Raw genomic sequence first — 24,021 nt, 5'->3', positions numbered from 1 at the left:
GATAAGTGAAATTTGCCATGAGCGTCGTTTTCAATAGAATTAGGTGATGCATAGGGTTTTACTTTGAAATTCTGATGAATCTCTTTTCATTTTTTCATTCAAGTTATTGTTTACAGTAAAATGCTTTGGGAAATGCAGACTGTATATTCAGTGGTATTTCTTTAAATACCTAAAGGCAGGAACACTAGTAAACCTATGTAACTAAATCTGAGTGCAAAATACAGATAACAGTGCATGAATAATCATGTGGTGATTTCAAAAAGTAAATAAGATTTTAAATGCCTCTTCCATATTTGTTTTAAAAAGTGGGACTGAGTGTGATGACTGTAAGTAAAATTTTTTTTTCTTTAATCTATTGAATTTTTATTTAAATATCAGCTTGCTACTAATTTCAACTTTGACCTTCAGGGTTGTTGTTTTTTTTTTAAATTTTTATAATATTCAATTGGACAAGAAAAAAGTTTTTCAGTTGGATTTATGTCATAGGTTTTTAGATATAGAGCTGGAAGGGACCTTAGAAAGCATTGTGGTCTGGGCCCCCTTATTTACAGATGACTAAACTGAGGCCCAGAAAGGTTTATCCAGGGGCCTGTGGGTGGTAAGCAATAAGTGGTGGAGACAGGACTTGCCCAGCTGTTCTCCCTGCAAATGCAGAGCACACTGAGCTGTGATTACCATATTACAATTGGCTTAGTTTGTGTTCAAGATGAAAAAAGAATGAAAAGAGTAAGTTGAAGCCTTATTAAGCTCATAATCAATTCTGTAGCCAAGAAATACCAAATCGTCCAATAGAAAATGTGTCCAGCAGTATTTATTGGGATCAGACCTTGCGTGTAGCACTTTTCTGTTAGGGGGCCAAAATTTAAGATATTATTTGCTAATATTTTGCTGTTTGATGAGCATATTTTAAAGCTTCCAGGCTTTGGCTAGACATTTTTGAATGCTGTCTTTTCTATCATTAAAACAAAGGAAATTGCTTTGTAATCTCCTTATTTGAAGGTGATGTGAAGGGAGAGTATTAAGACAAACAATATCCATAATTTGGGGCCTATTACTGATGATGATTCCTCTGAGAAGTCCATCATTTGTGACTGTGCATGTGGCTGTTCTGCCTGGATGTCTAACCAAGGTTTTCTTCCCTCTGGCTGTAATTTGGATTGTTACAGAGAGACAGAGAGAGAGAGAGAGAGAGAGAGAGAGAGAGAGAGAGAGAGAGAGAGAGAGAGAGACACACACACACACACACACACACACACAGAGGCTGCAAGTAGCGTGCTCTTTTTAAAAATAAGACCTGGTTTTTTTTTTTGCACTGATACATTATTTTTTTTAAGAAACCCTTTATTAAATGGAGAGAGATGTTTGACACCCTGTCCTATATAAATTATAAAAATGCTTTAAATATTCTAGACCTTCTTAAAGGCATCATTTCAAAAGAATTGTATAACCTTTTTTCCCCATCATGTTTAAAAACATGGAGGCAAGAATTAGTGTTTTTTTTAAATAAATTGATTTTTTTTTCTTAATCTGCAGTTAGTCACATTTTTGTTTCTTCAAATCTCATTAATAAATGTTCACTGTTCTCTCCCTATATTTCTGCATGACATTAAAGGAAAAAGAAAGCAAATAGAGACAGATCTTAGAAATCCATTTCTCAAATCAACTTATTGTTGCTGTGCGATATGGTAAATTCAGGTGAGCCCTGATGAAGAAAAAAGCAAGGGAAGGCTGGCCGGCCAGGTCTGCAAATGGGGCTCCTGCGTAGTTCTCATTTGCCCTCCATTTCATAGTGGTTATTAAATGAGGTATAAGCTTGGTGGGTGTTTATAGAGGCTCGTTTTATCTCCAGTGCAAAGGTGGGGGAGCAGTTCAGTATGAGACCTCCTGCATCTGCTGCTTGCTTCAGAGAACGTTATCACGCCTGTTTAGGATGGAGCTCTGGCTTTGCCCCAGCTGCACTGAAGGGGCAGTGTGTGTGTGTGTGTGTGTGTGTGTGTGTGTGTGTGTGTGTGTGTGTGTGTATAATATATTGTGATACTGTGGGCAGAGGCAATGCACTACTGGCAGCTGTTTTCTGAAGGCCAGGAATGAAGGATTTAGTGGTGACTGCAAATAGTGACATATCTGTTAAAATGAGATTTATATCACCACAATAGACTTTAGAAGGTAACTGAAGGAAATTTGCATATCTGACTTCTTACTTAAGTTATGGAGGAAACCTTCTCTCTGCAACTCCAAACCTATCAAATGAAATCTCTCAGTTTTCAAAATCTATCCCTCATTAGATTATCCTGATATCAGTTTCCTTCTGAGTGGGTTCATAGGAATTGAAGAAAGACTATTCAATAAAATATCCATTTCAAAAATATTTGAACCTTTATACATTTGCAAAAATTTAACTTACATTTAATTTGATGGAATTTATTTTTGAATTTTAAAGATGTACAGTCTTTTCCTCCCCATTTCTTTAAGAGAAATGATAGAGCTTTTTTTTTCTTTCTTTTAAATTACCAACCAGCTTGCATGATCTGATAGATATGCATGAACTCAGATGGAATGGACTCCCTTGGATTTTCCTGAGCTGTTTTGTGCATTGCAAGTCCTTCTACTTGAAAGCATTTAAAATGCTGTTTGGGGTGGAGTTGAGGTTTAGATGCTAGAAGTTTTGAATCTAAATTATGGAATCCTGAAGACTTTTAGCCCTGACCTCTTTTTTGGGTCTTAAGTTTAACTATCACTTTCTATCTTGATATTAGCCTTTTGTTATACACTTTAAAATAGAGATTAAGTGGTTAAATGATTTTAACTTATAAAAATTTTTTTTCAGCATCAACTTGAAAGAAAACTGAGGCTAATCACATTAGATGCCAGAATAGCAAGTTTTTACTTAAAATAGGGGAGGGGAATACATATGTCTTTCTATGTACATGTATACAAACACACATACATACATGAATATATATATATATATATATATATATATATATATATATAATATTTATATATTATATATAATCTTTATTCCCTTATTTAATGCAAATTGATTATGATTTGCTTCTGGTATCACATATGAGAACACTCTTTATTAGAACTCTTTCTCTACGGTTCAGTGGCAAAACACCTGAATAATGGAATGGCAGACAGTTCATTTTGTTTCTGCCAGTGTATCTAGTTGATATGTATTTTAGCCAAAATCAGTCATGTTACAATCTGGATGCACTGTGAAACAGACCCAGATGCCCAATTCTGCCAGGCCTTGGTCCCCTTATTATGCTTTGTATCTCTTCTCATTGTTAGGATTGGCAGATTTTACCATATCATTGTTATGGTTGTGCTAAGTTAAAAATAGAAACCCTTTCCTTTCCTCTCCCCTCTCCCATTTCCTCTCGCCCTTGTCACCTTTTCCCTCTCCCCTCTCTCTTTTTTCCTTTTCCTTTCCCCATCCTCTTTCTCCTTTCCCCTTTTTTTTTCCTTTTCCCCTTTTCATTTCCTTTCCCCTCTCCTTTCTCACCTCTTCCTTCTCCTCTCCCCTCCCCTCTCCTCTGTTCCCTCTCCATTCTGCCCTTACCCCTTCTGCCCATTTCTCCTAGTTCTCCTTTTCACTTTTCCCTTCCTTTCCTTTCCCTTCCCTTTCCTTCTCTTCCCTTTCCTTATTTCCTCTTTCCTTCCTTCTTTCCTCCCTCTGTCCTTCCCTTCCTCCCTCACTGGGGTGAAATCATCATTTAAGTAAAACAACTTTCCGTGGATCATTTTAAAAAATAATCTTCTGTGGGATCTTCCACCACCTAAATGGCCAGAAGACCATTAAGAAGTGGATGACTTTGGGGATGTGAGAAGCCTAGCAAAGGCGGTATTAAAAAATGAGCTCAGTTCGAGTAAAAGTGCTCTGAAAGAGGGCAATTCTTGCATTGGGGACAGTTTCAGGATCCATGCAGCATCCGCTCCCGTCACAGAGAAGAAGTGGTATATAGGAGGATACCGATGCAGCTGGCCATTCAGACCACTATGCCATTTTGGTGAATTCTCCAAAAAAAGGTTTGCTTTTAGTTGGGTTTTGGGTAGAAAATACTAGTCATGGATATCACTTTACTCCCTTCTTTACAGAATTAATGTCTACAGAACTCGGACTGGGGCCTTTAGGCCTTTTCAAGGAAAAACCCAGCCAAAGTTTTTGGAGTTTCTTATCTCATCAGGATGAATGTGTGGGATATTAGAGTGTGTTTGGATCCCATTTTGTTTGTCTTCATCCAATATATCATAATCCTTCTTGGCATATAAAATAATTACCTAGAAAACTAGAGCAGTGAAGGTAACATGTCATTTTGTGGGTTTTACCCTTTTAAAAATGAAGGGTTTTTTACAGTTTAAGTAAATATTTAAGATTTAAATTCAAAGACCACTTCTTAAATTACTTACTGGAATTTCAAATGCAGCATTCATGTTTAAAAATTGAACATCTCAATATTAACTGTAAGATTGTCATAATATAGAGAAAATCTATCTCTAAAATTATTTCATTCTTTTCCTTAGTATTAATTTAGATTACAACTATAAAATTTAAAAATATATAATGCTCACCTTTACTTTTCAAGTCTATTACTTTACATTAGAATTATGAACCCTTTCAGAGTAAGCTTATAAAACTAGTCAGTCTAAAATAATACTAATCTCTTTTTTTGTCTGGACTTTCCGAGTCAATAATCTCAAAGCATCTTGTGTATTTTTTTTTAAGATGGTGATAGTCAGTATTGTGTCAGGTATTATTTCTAAACTATAACTAGTAGAACTAAGTATTTACTAATTTACTAAACACTTAACTAATTTTGTGAAAAGCTTCTGGTTACTAATATTGTTGCTATTTGTTTTTTTTACACCATAATCACTCTCCGTTGACAACTGTATGCAGATAGTTGGAAGTAAAGTTATGGTGAGTACAAATAATACGTTGCTTTCCTCTCTTCTGTGCCCTGCCCCAGAATTACATTTGTACTTTTGGAGATTTGAGCATTTTAAAAGTTTTTGCTGTTAATTATACAATTGGGTTTGTTTGCTTTTTTTTTTTTTTTCCTTGCTTGTTTCTCACTGAAGTAATGAGAAAAACATTGAGGGGAATCTCATTAACAATATTATTTCAATACTTTAAAAATAGAATATAGTTCTATTTTTCTGGTTTCAACTAAGTTGAATTCCACTTTTCAAAGAAGAGCATTCTCTCTGGATCCCAGTGACAATGTATTTCACATTAGATGGTTATTATGCTGCTTCAACTCTTCCTAGTGTTGCATTGGTGCTCACAGGTACACTTTACACAGGCATTCTGCTGCTGGGAGTAGGCTGGGATTTGCCTCTGGATTTATTTCCTGTGTTTGGTTTACTTCTATTGTGTAGTGAAAATTCAGGTAGACTAGATATTTGGGGCTTCTGATTTTCTTCTTGGCTATGGCATTCATTATCTTTGTGTCCCTAAGCCATGTCCCTTCTCTGGCTCAGTTTTCTCATTTATAAAATGAAGACTTGGAATGAGAAGCATTTAAAGTCCCTTCCAGCTTGAATAGCCTTTGATGTTTAAAGTGCAACATTCTAACACAATTGTTATTTACCATTCTGTACCACACCAAGAGTCATCCATATTGGTTTTAAGAGCCAATCAGAATTTGACCTAGATTTTGACCTGATTTCCTAATTTGACCTGATAATATACATGGTACTTCTATTTGACAAAAGGTACACAGATAACTTAATGAAGATTGCTTGTAAAACACTGATGACAAAATAGGATGGTAGAAAGACCCTTCCTCCATTTTAAGGCACTTGACTAGTATACAAATTTCAGTTGGGTACTGGTGAGAAGTAATAAAAATAGCTGAAATATAGAGAATCCTTGAGGTACTTTGTACTCTGTGACATTCTTACTACAAATATAATCCACCCTGTTTTATAGAAGAGAAAATGGAGGCTCGGTAAAGTCAGATAACTTGTCATTAAACACAGTTTAGTGAACTGTGGTACTGATTGGGACTCAGGTTTTGCCCAACTTAGGGTTTGAGGCTCTGGTATATCATAAGTATCCTTATCATTGGAACTCTGTACAGAATGACTGGTGTCTTTGTATCTCCTATAGCCAAGGAAGCAGGACCTGTGCCTCCATCTACCAGTGTTGGCCTTGCCGACTTATTCTTTAGGTCTTCTTCTAGTTCTCCCAGCTTTGATCTTTACTCTTCCTCCAGGAACATTTGGAAAGAATCCTGACAGTGGAGTCCCAGGATCTGGGTGCAAATCCTGGTTCTTATCTGTAAAGTGAGATAATCTCTAAGATCAGATTTTAGGATTACTTTGATGTCAGTGTGTTAGTGATAAGCCACAAAGGTCTCTAAGAAAAATGGCTTGTATCTGGGGCATTTATTTGTCTGAATTCTTGTTGAACACATCCATGCTGTCTTTGACATTAGGAAAACTCAATGACTTAGGCATTTGAGTATTCCCTTAGTACAGGGGAAGGCGGTTTTGGGGTTTTTTTGGCAAAGATATCAGAGTAGTTGGCCATTTCCTTCTCCAGCTCATTTTACAGATGAGAAAACTGAGGCAAACAGGTTGAAGTGACTTGCCCAGAGTCACCCAGCCTGAAAGTATCTGAGGCTGCATTTGAACTCAGGTCCTCTTGACTCCAGGCTCTAGCTCCATCTAGCTGCTCCTTGCCTCTTTCTGCAGTTCATTTCCTGCACCATTTTGACCAAGTTACTTTGCCTTTATAATTCCCCTTCCTTGTTAGACCAAGGGGTGTCATGGTCTTCTCCAACTTTACTCCCAGCATGACCCTCTGATCCTCCTTATGAATGGCTGCTCTTCCTGCTGTGGCCACTTCTGCTGCTCTGGACTCCTCTTCCCCTTTCCAGTACTACTGCTGGAGCCTCTCCCCTCCCTCTCCCCCACCCCCTTCTTGGAGGTGTGACCTCAAATTTGAAAGTGGTTTTAATTTTCATGTCTTTTGTTTCATTATTTGAATATTTCTTTTTTTTTTTTTTCCTGAGGCTGGGGTTAAGTGACTTGCCCAGGGTCACACAGCTAAGAAGTGTTAAGTGTTTAAGACTAGATTTGAACTTGGGTCCTCCTGAATTCAAGGCTGGTGCTCTATCCACTGCGCCACTTAGTGCAGTTTCATTATTTGGACTATTCTTTCACTTAGCCAGGGGTTTTTGTAATATTTGATGGATTCTAGTACAGGCCCTAAAGTGGAGGGCATTTCCACTATGACTTTAAATCATCAGCTTTTTGAGTCTCAAAAACTGACTGCTACTTTTAATATTGATCGTGTTTTCCTAGAAGGACGAAACTTCACTTAGTGAGCTTATATGTGATGTTTTAGAACACAATACCTCCCAAAGTCAGCCACTGCTTGAATTCCTAAATGTTATCAGGCCCTAAAAAAAAATCCCTGTGGAGTTCTGGGTGGCTATCTGGCCTCAGGCTGGAATATCAAATGTACATTCATTTAGCTTTGGCTTAGCCCTCTTTGAGTATAATATGCATTGGAAAACCTAGTGCTGATGTGTTTTACATCTCAAGAACTTTGTTAGTTTTACTTCCTACAGCACATAAAGTAATTGGTTTTTGTTTTTTGTTTTTTTTTTTTGCTTCTTTTACCACCTAAATAAATGACAGGTTTTGAATTTAAAAATATATAAATCCAGTTTCTATAAATTTCAGTTAAACTTGCTTATAATAAACCTTGCTAAGTCATAATTTGTATAAATTCTGACAACTTTTTACAGCCTTATTATTTTAAAGAGAAGTCAAAATGTGCTATCTAGATCTAATAAGAATATAATGCAATGGAAAAATATATAGTTTTGACTTTTCCTAAGATCCCAAGGGGCCCTCTCCCATATCCCTCTGAACATCTTAGAACACCTTATTTAAATTTAAATAGAAGTATTCTGAAGGTAAAGTTGTAAAAAGTTTCCTAATTGTTTTTGGAAATTGAGGAAAACTGTTTTGTCCCCCCACCCCAGGGTCTTTTTTGGATGGGATTATGTGGGGGATTTGGATAGTTGGATGGTGAGATTTTAGGAGAGAGAGAGAGGGTGAACATTGTCATTGCCATTTAGAATCAGCTCTGGGTTTTCCAATGGACCCTTTCAATGAGGGTTCAGTAGTAGTTTGGAGCTTGAGGATTCTGGTCTGCGATAGTGGGCAGCCCTGCAGCTGTCAAATTATACTTTGAGACAGTGGGTACTAGTATTGGAGGGAGAATGCAGAGGAGCAGTAGCAAGTGAGGTAAGATGATTGCCTACTGTAGAAATGGAAACCTTTTGTCAAGAACTTTTATTCTACAGTGTTTAGCATCAACATAAATCCACAATGTGTCCCTGAGACAGCTAGGTGGTAAGATGATGGGTCTAACATCATCAAGAGATCTGCATTCAGATTTGACCTTTGACGCATACTAGACTTGCTGGGCAAATCACTTTACAGATTACTGATATTTAAAATGGGAGTAATAATAGCTCCTATCATTCAGGGTTGTTATGTAGGCAAAATGAAATAACATGTGTAAAGTGTTTTGCAAATCTATTATTATTATCATTACAACTTGTTGTCCATTCTAAGTATGTTCAAAGAATGTTTGGACACATTTTCATCAATTATTGTCTTGCTCATATGTGATTAGCTCTTGGATTTGGCAGTTAAGAGATTATCAAGAATTTTGGAGGGAGCAGTTTCAATTCATTAATGAGATCAGAAGCCAAACTGAGCTTTCAAAAATATCTTGGACCATGGTTACAAAAAAAAAAAAAAAAAAACACAAACAAACAAACAAAAAAAAACAACCCAAAAACATAAATGAAAAACAAAACCCATTCAACTGACAGTTGAACAAAAGTGATTAACAAAAAAATAAATCAGTGATAACATATAAAATACTTCATTCTCACGGTCACTCTCCTTTAAAAGAAAAGGAATTGATATTTTCTCATCTACTCTCTTAAGATACATGTTGGCTTTGGATGGAAAATGGCATTATCATCCATAGAACTATGCAGACTGAATGTAGATCTAACCTATTATTTCACTTTCATTTTTCTTTCTTGTGGTTTTTCCCTTTTGTTCTGATTTTTCTTCCCTTACATGACTCATAAAAATATGTTAAAAATGAATGTAACCTCCCCCAAATTAAAAAAAGTGAATGTACCCATATAACCTAAGAAAATCAAATTAAAAAAAAAATTTAAAGATGCATGTTGGTCATTGCAATTAACATGAGTTGGGGTGCCTATTAGTGAGGTCTCTTATTTTATTTATCATTTATCTTGTTCTCCTGATTCTTCTTTTCTTCATGTTGGGTTAGTACAATTAAGTCTATCTTTATTTCTCTCTGCCTTCCTTGATTTGCCCTTTCTTATGATGCAGTAATATTCCATTTAATTCTAAATTTGTTTAGCTCTTTTTCTTTTTCTTTTTTTTTTTTTTTTTTTTTTGCTGAGGCAATTGGGCTAAGTGACTTGCCCAAGGTCACACAGGTATGAAGTGTTAAGTGTCTGGGACCAAATTTGAGCTCAGATCCTCCTGACTTCAGGGCTGGTGCTCTATCCACTGGACCACCTGGCTGCCCCTAGCTCTTTTCTTATTGATGAGCTCCCCATTTGATTTCCACTTTTCTGCTACCACAAAAATCACCACTCTAAATATTTTGGTACATATGGAACATTTATTTGGGTGTTTTACCTCCATCGAGTATATTTCCAGTAGTGGCATTATTGGGTCAAAGGGCACAATTTAGTTTTTTTCCCTTCATTTGCACAATTCCAAATGGGACTACACAACAGTTGGGCCAATTCCCAGCTCATCAACAGCATATTAGTGTACTGCCCGTGCTCCTTTATTTTCTTCAGTCTACAATGCTCTTCTATCTGTTGGAATTCTATTTATTCTTCTATACTAAGCCTTGTATGCCAGTTCTTCCATGAGTCCTTCCTATATCACTTTAGCCAGATGTCAGGCCTTTTTGTCCCGGATTCCTGTAACATTACATTTTTATTTTGTTGCTTAAGTGCCTTTGTACCCCTTTGTGGCTCCTAGAACATGCTTTGCACATAGAAATAGGATTATTTAATTTCTCTTTGGCTCTATAAGGCAAAGCAAGGTGGGAGTTAATAAGAAGTAGATTCTACAGTCTAATGGGATATCTCATTAAGTAGTGATTGTAGAATATTATAGGATTAGAAGAGAACCATCACTGTGGGCTGGAATAATTGGAGAAGATTCAACACAGATGGGAGAAGGATTGGAGCTATAACAGGAACTTAGATGAAGATACGGGATTCCTCTGTGGCATAGTGGAGGCCAGCCATATTTTATTTGGTCTAGATGTTTGCCAATGGGCTTTGAAGTGGGTTAAAGATTGTTATATCACTCAGGATAACATTGACAAAGCTGTTTTAGGGGATTAATAAAATAACAGGATTTGACACAGATGAAATAGGTTACAATGAGAGATGGTGCAATCTTTCCTTGCAAATATTTACACATAGGCTACATGATTTGGGGAAGGGTGAAGAGACTGGACCAATGGAACCTTTTTTATCCCTTCTAATTTCAATGGAGTATCTCCTAACCCTGAGAGGAGATCATTTGTGGTATAATGTAGCATGTGCTCAAAAACAGAATTAGCTAATAGCCAAAGGTCCTTTCTAAAGAAAGATTCCATATGTAATAAAATATTTATAGCACATTTTTAAAAGTAGCAAAACACTGGCAAAACTAAGAATTCCTTCCCCAGTGATGTCATTATTTCAAGTTGAAATTAATTGGTTTGTAGTCCAGGGGCTGAAAGCTCAAGCCTTTTAATGTGATGTACCATTAGATTATGCTTAAGGGAAAATTTAACTACATATAGAAGATTTAATCAAATTCTGATGAGGTTTGAAAATAATACTGTCACAGGAGCCCCTTGATTCTCCTCATCTGTTCATTCACTAAAACATCAATATTCCCTAGCAAGAAACTAGGGCTTTACATATGTGTGATTAGCAAGGGAAGTTATGGCACACTACATCAAATGGAGTTGCACTCAGAGCGTCTATCCCCAAAACAATCATGTAGCATCTCGTTGAAGTGGCATTGGGCAGAGGGATTTCAGTAGGGGCCATACCAACCACTTCTAGGGAGCTCTGTGGGTGCAGAAAGTATCCATTGTTTAGAAATGATCACTGGATCCCAGACTTAGAGCTGGAAGAGATCTCTAAAGCTATCTAGGGGAGGAAACTGAAATCTGGAGAGGGGAAGTGGCTTGTTCTTGGGTCATACCTTTTGGAAGTAGCAGAGAATGGTGTTTTCCCTCCATACTCTGGGGTTAAATAACTCATCAGATTTTTGTTCACTTTAGGTAAGAAAATTATAGGGATTTCATCTGAGTAATTTAACCAGGTTCCTTAAAAATTTGAATTCTGAACACTCATCTGAATCAATTTTCTCCTTATTGTGTGGTTCCATGGTTCTCTAGGTTAGGAAAGTTTGTCATACTGAGCATCCATTCCTGTTTAGTTTGAAAATGTATTCTGAGTATAACCATTTGCTAGCCGAATTTATAATCGTATCCCTAAAAGATTACTAAACATGGCAGTGTTGAGGAGTTGGTTTGTGTACCTGGGTAGATCATTAAACTGATATTGCAGTCCTAGATTGGTGATGTGATTGTAAGATTTGTAAGCATTCCATGGTGTAGTTGTTCTGTGTTAATTATTTAAATAAAGGGAAAAGTTGCGAGGAAGATTTCAATCTTAGTTTACTCGGTGTTTTCTGCATAATTAATTGTGCAAGCCAGAAGGGGGAGACAAACCGTGCATTATTGGAGTTTATAGGTAGCTTTGCTTATAATGACAGAACATTTGCATTCATATTCCACTCTCATTTTTTTTTCTTGTTTAGTTTTGGTAACTGAAATAGCTGCTACTGTAAAATGTTCAATTTTATGGTAGTGACAATTTTGTTGAAAATATCTAAATTCAATTAGAATAAAAATGATTAATTTCATTACTTTTTAACTGGTGCATAAAAAGTAGGGAAAAAACTAATGTGGTAATCAGATGAAAATAAGACTTGAGACTGTTTAATGGTGAGTGATTATAGTGATCTTTTAAAAATTGCATAAACATTGTTAAACTTGCAATTTAATTTTTTTCCAAGTTCACATCCATTAAGTATAATAAATAGCTACTTTCCCATTCCTTACATTTTAATAAAGATAATCAGATGACATATACTTGTTTTGAATTTAGGTATTTGGATTTTGTTTTTATTTTTGTCCTTTTAAATTCTATGCGTCTTCACCAAATTAAAGAACATTCCCTTATAACCAAGCCTTCCCTTAACATTAGGATGTATTGCCATAAGTAAAATTGCATTTATTATAGGTAAATTCAATATTTAAAGATGCCCCAAATACAGAGTGATTAATTAGTATAATCACTATGAGCATTTAGTAGGGAAAAAAAAAAAGTTTAGATGCTAGCTCATGTTTTCTAACTTATGAATGGGACTGATTGGATGAAGTATTTCTCAGTATTGAGTCACATGATCCCTGTTCCCAGAGCTGGGACCCTGGGGAGGTCATTTGATCTCTGGAGGATGAACTTTGAACTCTAGGATTCAGGAAGTTGCAGGAAGCGTCCTGACCTGTGGGAAGCAGCCAACATTGGTGACCATTGGTCACGAATGGTTACAACCCTTTAGTGTATCCAATGAGAAGGCTCGGGTCTTTTGCTTTTAAACACTGGACAAGCCATAGTTCCATGGCCAGGTTCCAGGAGCACATGGATGAGTTGATTTGACTCCCAGGTGTGTCTGGGCCTCTCCCTGCAGAGATTAAATAAATGCTTTCTCTTTATACCTGATGATGTCTCTGCTTAGTTAATTGGAAAAGAGCGTTTTGTATCCCTCTCATCTGAAACACTTATATTTTAGACACTTGTATTTTATAAATTAATTGAAATTTGCCAATAGGATTGAGATCATTTTTTGTTTCTGGGCTGGCAGTAATTTTACAGTTCTGAGCATAGGTTTTAGTAGAAGGAATATTGTACAGAGACATGTATTTGACTATCAACCCAATTTTCCTATGTATTTTTCCATGTTACATTGGACAGCTCACTGAATCTTCTCAAATTTCCATTTTCTCTTTTATTAAATAGCAGTGATGCTTTTTATTTATCATAAACTGTTATATAAATATTGTTAAATGTCATTTAGAGAATTTTTATCATGAAGAACTCTGTAAAAAATTTTTCCCAGTGTATTTTTTGAAGGAGAGATGAATAGGTTTATGTAGCTTGTAGTCCACTGCCATTGATGACTCCTTTACCAAAAATGGCATAAAAATGATATTTAGAAAATGTGTGATAAGAAAAGGAAGAATACTGATATGTATTGTGAGAGAGAGAGAAAGAGGAATAATCCATATGGTCCATTGGTGCTTCTATGCTATTAAAGGACATAGCCAAAAAATGAAGGACAATCTGAACCTCCTCTGGATATTTAAGGGAAAGTATGAATAAGAGTTATGCAGTTGTGAGACAGCATGATAAATTGTAACCTGTGTCATTGAAAAGAATGCCCCACTGAGGAGATTGTGGATCCATTGGAGTAATAAAATAACAAGGGATCATTTCTGTCATGCATACTAGTTACAGGTTCATTTTTGTACATGTATGATGCGGTACTTCAGAAGTTCAGTAATTAGATATATAGATGACTGTTCTTTCCTGGTAAAGTTATACTTTGTGTGAATTCCTTAAAAAAATTAGCTATTCATTTTTCTGTGTTGTGTTGATTTTTGCAGTTGAAAAAAATATACTGTATTCTTAATGTTTTTGACTTTTCAATTCTGAAATAACTGTAAAGCACCCTAGCATTTTTTTTGCCAGTTAATACATTATGTGTTATTTCTGTTACAAGTAGTTGAAAATTTTTACTTAGCATAATTTTTGTGTAAGGTTCATTACTGCCTCCATAGAGTTCAGCATGTAGTAAAGATTGGGGAAATATAGCCTTGATTGTTCAAGGACGTTCTTTTTCAGAAAATCAAATGACTCCAAAATCTTTATCTCCATTTCTGATCTGATTCACAAGCTCTAGACTTCCATTTCCAATGGCCTACCCAGATGTTTGCCCAAAATTTCAAACTCAACATGTCCAAAATGGAAATGACTTTTTTCTCTAAAAGCAGTTCTTTCTTCTAACCTTATTTATTTCAATGGTTCCACTATTTACCTAGTTGCTCAGGCTTGAAATCTCACGGTCATATTTGATTCTTCCCTTTTCCCTGAGACCTTTTATATCTAAAAAGCTGTGAAGTTCTGTCTTTTCTTCCTTGGTAATCTATTTCATATAGGTTCCCCTTTTCACTATTCCTGCAGCCACTGTCCTGTTACAAGTTCTCACTGGCACCTGCTTGACTCTTATACTTTGCCTCTTAACCAGTGTTCCTAATTCTGTTCTTCCTCTCTCCCTTCCCCACTCTATCCCATTCCAAGCTACACATCACTATTAGATTAATCTTCAGAATAGGACTTAAGAGCTGCAAGGGATCTTAGAAAACATCTTGTCTAACACTTGTATTTTATAAGAAATAGAAGCTCGGGGATATTGAAGTGTCTTGCTTAAGGTCACATAGCTGGTAAGTGATAGAGATCCGCATTTGCCACTGGGGAGCCAAAGTGGAAATCTAAATCCAGATCTTGTTATTCCAAATTCATTATTCTTTCTACTTCATCACATTTGCAAACTTAGGCATAGTTCTTTCATGTCATTCTTATGATTTTTGGGTGCATAACAAATAATGTCCGTAGCTTAATATTCAAACCTCTCCCCAGTGCACTTATCGGTCATCTCTTCTGGACTCATCTTGTGTTTTCTGCCTGTTCATATTGTACATGCTCATAGCATAGTATAGTAAAAAGAAGGCCCTACTGAGAGGCAGGAAAGAACTGGCTTGGACGCCTGCCTCTATTACTTAAGTAGTTGTTTGATTTGGGACAAGTCTTTTCAATTTAAAGCCTCGCTTTCCTAATCTGTAAAATGGAGACAACACTCATACCTACTGTACTGGCTTGTTAGGCTCAAATGAGATAATTTATTATATATGAAGGGCATTGGAAACTTTAAAGCACTATGTAAACGTTAGCTAATGTTATCTCTATGCCTTTGTTCATGCTGTGCTGAAAACCTCCATTCTCATTTTTGTCTATTGAAATCTTACTCAGCTTAAATACTACTCCCTCTACTTATGTGAAGCCTTTCCCAATTTCTTTCCTGTTTCTATAAAAAAAATGACCTTTCTTTGCTTCAGCTCTCTCTTATCTTTTTGCAACTCTTACATATTTGTGTTGTTTTGTATTAATTATGCAATATGAAAAGGTTGAGTGATTTTCCATTTTTTTATCTGTCTGCTATCTTCCAACTCCAGTCATCTTTTAATAAGTTCCTACTGTGTGACAGGATCTCTGCTAAATGCTCAAAGAAAAGCAGCTCCAATAGCAACAGTCAAAAACAACAGTCCCAGCCTTCAAAATTCCTAATTCTGTAGGCAGGGGTTGGTGGTAAGACATATAAAAGTTAAGTTCAAAATGATATGACAGGAAAGGCACTAATATTTAGAAGGAATGGGAAATGCTTCTTCCTGAAGATGAGATTTTAACTGAGACTTGGAAGAGACTGCAGAAGCCACGAGATGAAGATGGGGGGGGGGGGAAGAAATTTTTGGTGTGGGGATCCAGCGACTGAAGGTGCATGGAGTCAAGAGATGGTGTCTCTTGTGTCAAGAACACCAAGGAGACCAGAGTCCCTGGATTGCAGAATATGTGAAGGAAAGTAAGATGTAAGGAACCTGGAAACAGGCAAAGGGTTCAAGTTATGAAGCCCTTGAAAAGCTGGCTTTCAACTCTAATGATCTTTGTTAATGAACTTAATTTGTTCATGAACCAATTTTTTCTGCAAACTCATTTTTCATTATTTCATGGGATGATAATGTTTTTTATAATCTTCTGAGACTTTCCTCTGTAAGAGAAAAAACAGTTGTGTCGATAGATTTTGCTTCATCAAAGCTCTTCCCCCAAACCCCAAAGACTCAAAGGAACTGCTATTCTCTTTTTTTTTTTATTTTTTATTATATATATATTTTTTTATAATATTATCCCTTGTATTCATTTTTCCAAATTATCCCCCCCTCCCTCTATTCCCTCCCCCCGATGACAGGCAATCCCATACATTTTACATGTGTTACAATATAGTCTAGGTACAATACATGTGTGTGAATATCATTTTCTTGTTGCACAATAAACATTAGAATCCGAAGGTACATGCAACCTGGGCAGACAGATATTAGTGCTAACAATTAACATTCACTTCCCAGTGCTTCTTCTCTGGGTGTAGCTACCTCTGTCCATCATTGATCAACTGGAAGTGAGTTGGATCTTCTTTATGTTGAAGATTTCCACTTCCATCAGAATACATCCTCATACAGTATTGTTGTTGAAGTGTACAGCGATCTTCTGGTTCTGCTCATTTCACTCAGCATCAGTTGATTTAAGTCTCTCCAGGCCTCTCTATATTCCTCCTGCTAGTCATTTCTTACAGAGCAATAATATTCCATAACCTTCATATACCACAATTTACCCAACCATTCTCCAACTGATGGACATCCATTCATCTTCCAGTTTCTAGCTACAACAAAAAGAGCTGCCACAAACATTTTGGCACATATATGTCTCTTTCCGCTCTTTAATATTTCTTTGGGATATAATCCCAGTAGTAGCGCTGCTGGGTCAAAGGGTATGCACAGTTTGATAACTTTTTGGGCATAATTCCAGATTGCTCTCCAGAATGGCTGGATTCTTTCGCAACTCCACCAGCAATGTATCAGTGTCCCAGTTTTCCCACATCCCCTCCAACATTCATCGTTATTTAGGAACTGCTATTCTCAAAGGATGCTCTACCCCTAAAGAATTTATTTGCCTGAAATAGCGAAACACATTTACCTAATAGTGTTAAAGCCCTGGAGATTCCAAGTCACTTTCAGGTTTATACTAATTGTTGACAGAAAGCAAGGCTGTACAATACTTTAAGTTTATTAGCTTCATACCAACATTGTCCATTATATTTGACCCAAGTTGAAATTCAGTTCCATAGGTATTTGTTAGAGGTTTACTCTGTGCTGGGCAGTAGGGACTCAAGTCCAAAATGAAACAGCTTCTGCTCTCCAGAATCTTGCCTTTTATGGACGGGGTAGGAGGAGATAACAGCATATATAAAGATCAGAAAATATAACATCATTAAGAAGTAATTTTGAGAAGAGTTCCTAATGCCTCGGGGAATCAAGAAAGGCCTCATGTAAGAAGAGATGCCACTTGAAAAGAAGGAAGAGTAAGAGCATTCCAGGCAAAGTTTGCCTGTTTAAAAACACAGAAATGGGAGACAGAGTGTTAATTTTAGGAAAATAGGCCCAATGTTTAGAATATAGAATGTGTGAGGTGTAGTTGTGTTATCAGCCTAGAAAGATCAGTTTGAATCAGATTGTGAAGTGCTAAATGCCAAACAGAATAATTTACATTTTATCCCAGTAGTAGTCATGGGCTATGTAAACTTTATGAGCAAAGTTGGGAGCTGAGGGGCAGGAAGTGGCAGATTAAGATTGCAAAAATATAAATAGGACAGTCCCAGTCACCAGATGAAAGGGCTCTATTTTTGGTCCCTGCCCCTCTCTTTTTCTCTCTTTCTCTCTCTCACCTTTTCTACTTACCTCCACCCTTGCCTCCAGCTCTTGGGAATCTTATCAGTTTTCCTGCTTATGAGTTTAACTGTTTATGCAGATAACTCCTAGATCTTATTTGCCTTTTGAGCTCCATACTTATATCACAGTTGCTTACTATTCATCTCTCCTTGGATCTTCTGTATATATCTTAAATTCATCTTATCCAAATTGAATTTTTTTCCCCATACCTATCCTTCCATTTGTTTCTTTCCAGGTTCACTAGGAGCCATTTTTGACTCTTCACTTATGTTCATAGCTAATCTTGATAAGTCCTGTTGATTCTACTTTTAGAATGCCTCTCCCATCAGTTCCCTATTCATACCATAACCAACCTAATTCAATTCCCATGCAGACTACAGTAACTTCCTAATTTGTCTTCTTGCCTCTAGTTTTTTGCCCTCTTGAATTCATGTTGCTTATAGACATCAAATTGGTATTCTCAAAGCATTTTCCCCCATAGCTTCTCCAAAGCATTTTCTTTACTAATGTGCTAGATTCTGTGCTTGAGGGCTAAGTGAGAGAGAAATTTTCTTTTATGGATTGCTTTGGCTGCATTTCATAAATTTATTTCCTTCCTTCCTCCCTCCCTTCCTCCCTCCCTTCCTCCCTCCCCCTCCCTCCTCCTTTTCTCCCTCCCTTTCTCCTTCCCTCCCTCTCTCCCTCCCTCCCTCCCACCTTCTTCCCTCCCTCCTACCTTCTTCCCTCCCTCTCACCTTCCTCCCTCCCTTCTTCCTTCCTTCCTTCCTTCCTTCCTTCCTTCCTTCCTTCCTTCCTTCCTTCCTTCCTTCCTTCCTTCCTTCCTTCCTTCCTTCCTTCCTTCCTTCCTTCCTTCCTTCCTTCCTTCCTTCCTTCCTTCCTTCCTTCCTTCCTTCCTTCCCTCTTTCCCTTTTTCCCTCTTTCCCTTCCTCCCTCGTTCCCTTCCTCAATTTAGCTGTACCTTATGTGTTTTTAAAAATTCTTTTAGAATAAATATTATTTCATTGATTTCTTCTTTCATCCATTCATTATTGTAGCTATCATTACTTAGTCTTCACTTGTATTTGCATCTTATGAATGATTTTTCACGAATTTTATATTCATTCTAGTTTGTATTGTGTTAACTTTTGTAAAGGTTATATTTAAACATGTTTGCTTTTTGAGTTTGAGTTCCTTATGCAGTAGCATATTATATATTTTTAGTAAATGTTTTATGCAATGCTGAAAAGTAATAATACTCTTTTAGATTCCTATTTAAGTAGTTTCAAATAAGCCTATCAAAGTTACTTTTCCAGTGTTTGAGATTCAAAATTGTCTTCTTGTCTATATTTGTTAAATTTAATTCTGAAATTGGGATATCTGTCATTTATCGTTATTACTATTGTTTCATCATGGGACCTTTAAGCTTGACTTACTTTTCTCATTTGTCTTTTGGCAGTATCTGTTTTTATTGTTGTAATGGTAACTTTTGCTTCTTTGGATTCAGCTGAAGCACAATAAGTTATATTCTGGTCTCTTAATATAATTCATTCAATATAATTCAAAAATAATATCATTCAGAAAAATATTTAGATTTTTTTTCTAATATATTCTGTAGTTTTCTTGTTTTCTGGTATTTATCCTGTTAACATTGAAGTTTATAATTAAATTAACTTTTTCCTCTATCACATCCTATTATAGAACTCTTTAAAATTACCTGTGACTTTGTTTTTCTTACACAATCTAATCCTATTTTCTGCCCTAACACCTTTTTATCTGAGATAGACTAGGAAAGATGTAAGAGTATAATTGGAGGAGGAGGGACAGGACAAGAGAGTTTGTTACTGCATCAATACAGATCTTGAATATAGCTTGGTTAGATTGATTTCCATTTAGTTTAAGTATTTTGTAGCTAATTTTGAATAGGATTCCCGCTTTTTATTATGTCTTCCCGGATTTATATATATGTGGATGTGTGCTCGTGTGTGTAATACAACATGTGTGTGTCTATATATAATGTTTATATGTATATAATATGCATATAACATGTATAAAATTTATGTATTTTATATATATATACATATATATATATATAACTTATGTATAATGTGTATATAATATATATTTTGAATGGAGAATTTGATTTACTTTTTTTTATCTCTTGCTACTTTTTTGGAAGCTGTTGTTTCAATTATTTTCTTTGCTCATTCTCTAAGATTAAAAAAAAATTTCCATTCTGAATGAAACATTCTGAACATGAACATTTTTATATTCAAGATATAACAGAAAAAGAAGATTATATTTGAAAACATAAATGTCTATTACATATGGTTTGCTTTGAAGTTCTACCTCAAACCTATCAGATTGTCAGAGGTGACAAAAAAGAAAACGACAAATTGTTGATGGGGTTGTGGGGGGACAATCACCCTGAGAGGGCACATTGGTGCAGCTGCAAATTGGGCCTATCATTCTGGAAAACAATTTGGAGCTCTGCCAGGAAGGCACTAAATTGTACATATTCTCTGAAGCCAGGCCTTCTGATTCCAAATTCAATTTCCTTTTGCTACACAGTGCCCAGACTAGAGGCTAAGAAAGAGGAATAGAAAGAATGGGACAAGTCATCTTAAGGACATTTAAGGCTGGGGAAATGGAAAGACAACAAATAGAAGAACAGTGGAAAAACTCTGTGTAGATTTTGTAGTGTCAGTGTTTTGAATTTCCTGACTACATCTGTGTGATGTGTTTTCTAAATATATTAGAAGGTACCTTCATTGAAGCATCTGTGCAACCTAATTTTATTTTTTTAATATTTTAATAGTCTTTATTTACCAGATATATGCATGAGTAATTTTACAACATTGACAATTGCCAAACCATTTGTTCCAATTTTTTCCCTCCTTCCCCCTCGCCCCCCTCAGATGGCAGGTCGACCAATACATGTTAAATTAAATATAATATATGTATACATGACCAAGCAGTTGTTTTGCTGTACAAAAAGAATCGGACTTTGAAATAGTGCACAATTAGGCTGTGAAGGAAATCCAAAATGCAGGTGGACAAAATTAGAGGGATTGAGAATTCTATGTAGTGGTTCATAGTTACCTCCTAGAGTTCTTTTGGTGTCTTTGGATCAGCTTACTTAACTTTCCTGGTTCTATGACCAATAAGCAGGACAGACACATTTCCTTTTGGGCATGCATTGTCTTAAAGCTTTTGTTAGCTTACATCCCTTAGTAATACCAGGGTGCAAGTATAAGAGCAAAAGGAAGAGAAAAAAAAATACATACATGCACACATATATCTAGCTTAAAACTTCACTAAGATTTTTGAGACACTCTGAATATTCATTTTATGATGATTCTTATGCTTTACCTAATCTAGAAGGTCCAGATATTTCCATCGAGACTTTTGTTTTCCCAGCATTCCTTAAATCTGTGCAGCCACTCCATGGATGGGTGAGCTTGAAAGGAATCTCCCCATACAGATAGCATTGTGGATAGAGTACTGGACCTGGCGACTGGAAGACCTCAATTCAAGGACTACCTTAGGCACTTAGTAACTGCGTGACTTAGGCAAGTTAACTTCTCTTAGCCTTAGTTTCTCTGTAAAGTGGGGATAAAAAATAGAAATTCCCTCCCAGGATTGTTGTGAGGATCAAATGGGATCACATATGTAACACACTTTGCAAATGTTCACAGCTATAGAATATTTACAGGAGTAAAGTATCGCTTTAGTACACTGTTTCCAAAAGAATGTATATCTTGTTCATAAATGATTACAGACTTAATAAGTAATATTTGTTTTTGTCACAATTCAGATACCGTTAATACTCTGGAAACTATGTGTATCATTGCATTTGCATTGTTTCTAGAAACAAATTAGAAAAAATAAATTTAATAGCTTAAATTTAGTATATCTGTGAAAAAAATCTATGTGTGTATGGCTTTTAAAAGCAGAGATTTATTTCTGCGTTTCTTTCTAGTTGTTGGTCATCATATGCTTCAAACTTCAAAATAAGCTTTGTGAAGAAGAGTCAACTGCTGTTGTCTAGGTGTTTTTGCCATGTGCAGAAAGGACATACACTGGGTCGCCAGTCAGCTTTTATTGATCATGATGCTCAATCTAATAAACAATAAAAATGCACAAAACTCTTCTGGTGTGCAACAAAGAATTGTCCCTGCATAAAGGAGGCTTATATTGTCCAGGGGAAGGGGGGCAAGGAGTGTGGATTAATTAGAGTGGACTTTTATTAAGGGAATTTGAATGTAATAGCTTCCTTGACTTTCCTAGGTATTATGGTCAATATATCCAGGTCACTGTTTAAATTAATACTTTTACAAAAGCATCACTTAGTTCTCATTTACCTGGAGTAAAATGCCCAATTGAAAGACTAAGTTCTAATTTTTTTTTTCTTGAATTCCACACCTATCTGCTGGACAGATATTCTGAAGCTATCTTTAAGTGAGTGTGTTCAAAATGTTTTCTACCATCCTCTCTGAAAATCCAACTCTCCTCTAGAATTCCCCATTTCTATTGAGGGCACCAGCATCCTTATAATTATTCAGGTTTTCAGCCTCAGAGAAACCTTAATTCTTCCCTCCTCTCACCCTCTCATATATAATCAGTTGTCAAGTCTTATTGATTCTACTTTTCTGTAATCTCTCTCCCACCTTCTTATTATTACTATTCCCTTGATTTTCTCCATACTTCATACCCTTCATAGCATCTTACATTGGCATTGTACAGCTTAAAACAATGCTGGGTTTGGAATCAAAGGGCCTGACTCCAGAGGATATGCACCATTTAGTGACTTCTTAGGCCTTCTAAAATAGCTGGACCAATTCAGTTTCACCAATGTATCCCTTCAGGGTGCCTGTCCTTCCATAACTCCTCTAGCACTTTGTCATTTTCTTTTTTGCCGTCTTTGCCAATATGAAGGTTATGATGTGGAACTTCAAAATTGCTTTAATTTGCATTTCTCTGAACAGTTTCTCATATGACTGTTGATGGATTGTCTTCCTGCCACTTGTTCATAATTTCTGTTTATCTTTTGAGGAATAGCTCTTGTCCTTATATATTTATATTATTTCCTTAAATATATTAGCTAAAAGACTTTATCAATGAAGTTTGTTGCACAGATTTTTTTTTTCAGTTCAGGCTTTCCCATTTAATCCTAACTACATGTATTTTGTTTGTATAACAAACATTTAGAGCTTACTAAATTATCACAATATATAATATGATAATAATATACTATATTAATATACTATACAATAAAATCCTGGTCCTGGAGTCAGAAAGACCTGCCTGAGTTTAAACATGGCTTTAGATATTTACTATCTGCTCAACCCTAAATAATCACTTGACCACTGCCTGCCTCTGTTTCCTGAACTGTAAAATGAGGATAATAATAGCACCTTTCTCCCCAAGTTTTTGTAAGAATCAAATGAGATGATATTTGTAAATCATTTAGTATGATGTCTAGAATGCAGTAGGCATTTAATAAATACTTTTATTCCTATATATGGTGTGAAGTGTTCAATGAAGCCTTATTTTCCCAGACTGCTTTTCAACTTTCCCAGAAATGAATAGCAAGTCCTTTTCCCAGTAATTGGTGTCTGTGGGTTTATTGAAAACTATGTTGCTGTTAGATTGCCTTTATGTTTTGAATATTTAATCTGTTTAATTGATCATCCTTTCTAGATTTTGACTGGTACTCAGTCTTTATGATTACTACTCTAATATAATTTAAGATTTAGCACAGTTATCTCTCTCTCCTCTTTTCTTTTTTTATTATCTCCTTTGAGATTATTGACCTTTTGTTGTTGTTGTTGTTACTCCAGATGATTTTTGTTATTTTGTCTAGTTCTATAAAGCACTCCTTTGGTAGTTTGGTATGGCACTGAATCTAAAGATTAATTTAGGTAATATTGTCATTTAAATTAGATTACCTAGGAAGGCCTCTACATATTTAAGGTATTCAAATTTTATGAGGCAGCCATTTGAAGTGAAGACTTCTCCCTCTATCTCAGCATTTTCTCTTGTTCTGCTTGCATTGATTTTGTTCATGCAATTGCTTTATGATGAAAGTCATTTATTTTGTCTTTCTGATATTATCTGTCCCTTGTTTGATTATGAACTTTCCCCCATCTGTAAATTTGGAAGACATTTTTTCCCTTCTCTTTTATATCATATGACCTTTTACCTGGAAATGATCTTTTATAATCATATCCAAAGGGAGTATCTTCGGTATTGAGGTATCT

At 35.9% G+C, this 24,021-nt stretch overlaps 1 protein-coding gene across 5 annotated transcripts in view; it reads left to right on the top strand.

The window, feature by feature from the left end:
* DIAPH2 (diaphanous related formin 2) overlaps positions 1-24,021 on the top strand; it is an 865,016-nt gene that overhangs the window by 81,214 nt on the left and 759,781 nt on the right. For 4 of the 5 annotated variants that reach the window (XM_074277738.1, XM_074277737.1, XM_074277735.1 and 1 more), the window contains one exon: positions 4,907-4,927. The exons of the other annotated variant lie outside the window; for it this stretch is intronic. In XM_074277738.1, coding sequence (XP_074133839.1) covers positions 4,907-4,927 — 21 coding nt within the window. The remainder of the gene's footprint in view (positions 1-4,906; positions 4,928-24,021) is intronic. 5 annotated transcript variants of the gene reach the window in all.

This window comes from Sminthopsis crassicaudata, chromosome X, assembly GCF_048593235.1.
Source record: "Sminthopsis crassicaudata isolate SCR6 chromosome X, ASM4859323v1, whole genome shotgun sequence".
NCBI classification, from domain to species: domain Eukaryota; kingdom Metazoa; phylum Chordata; class Mammalia; order Dasyuromorphia; family Dasyuridae; genus Sminthopsis; species Sminthopsis crassicaudata.
This window is presented reverse-complemented; position numbering and strand designations above follow the sequence as displayed.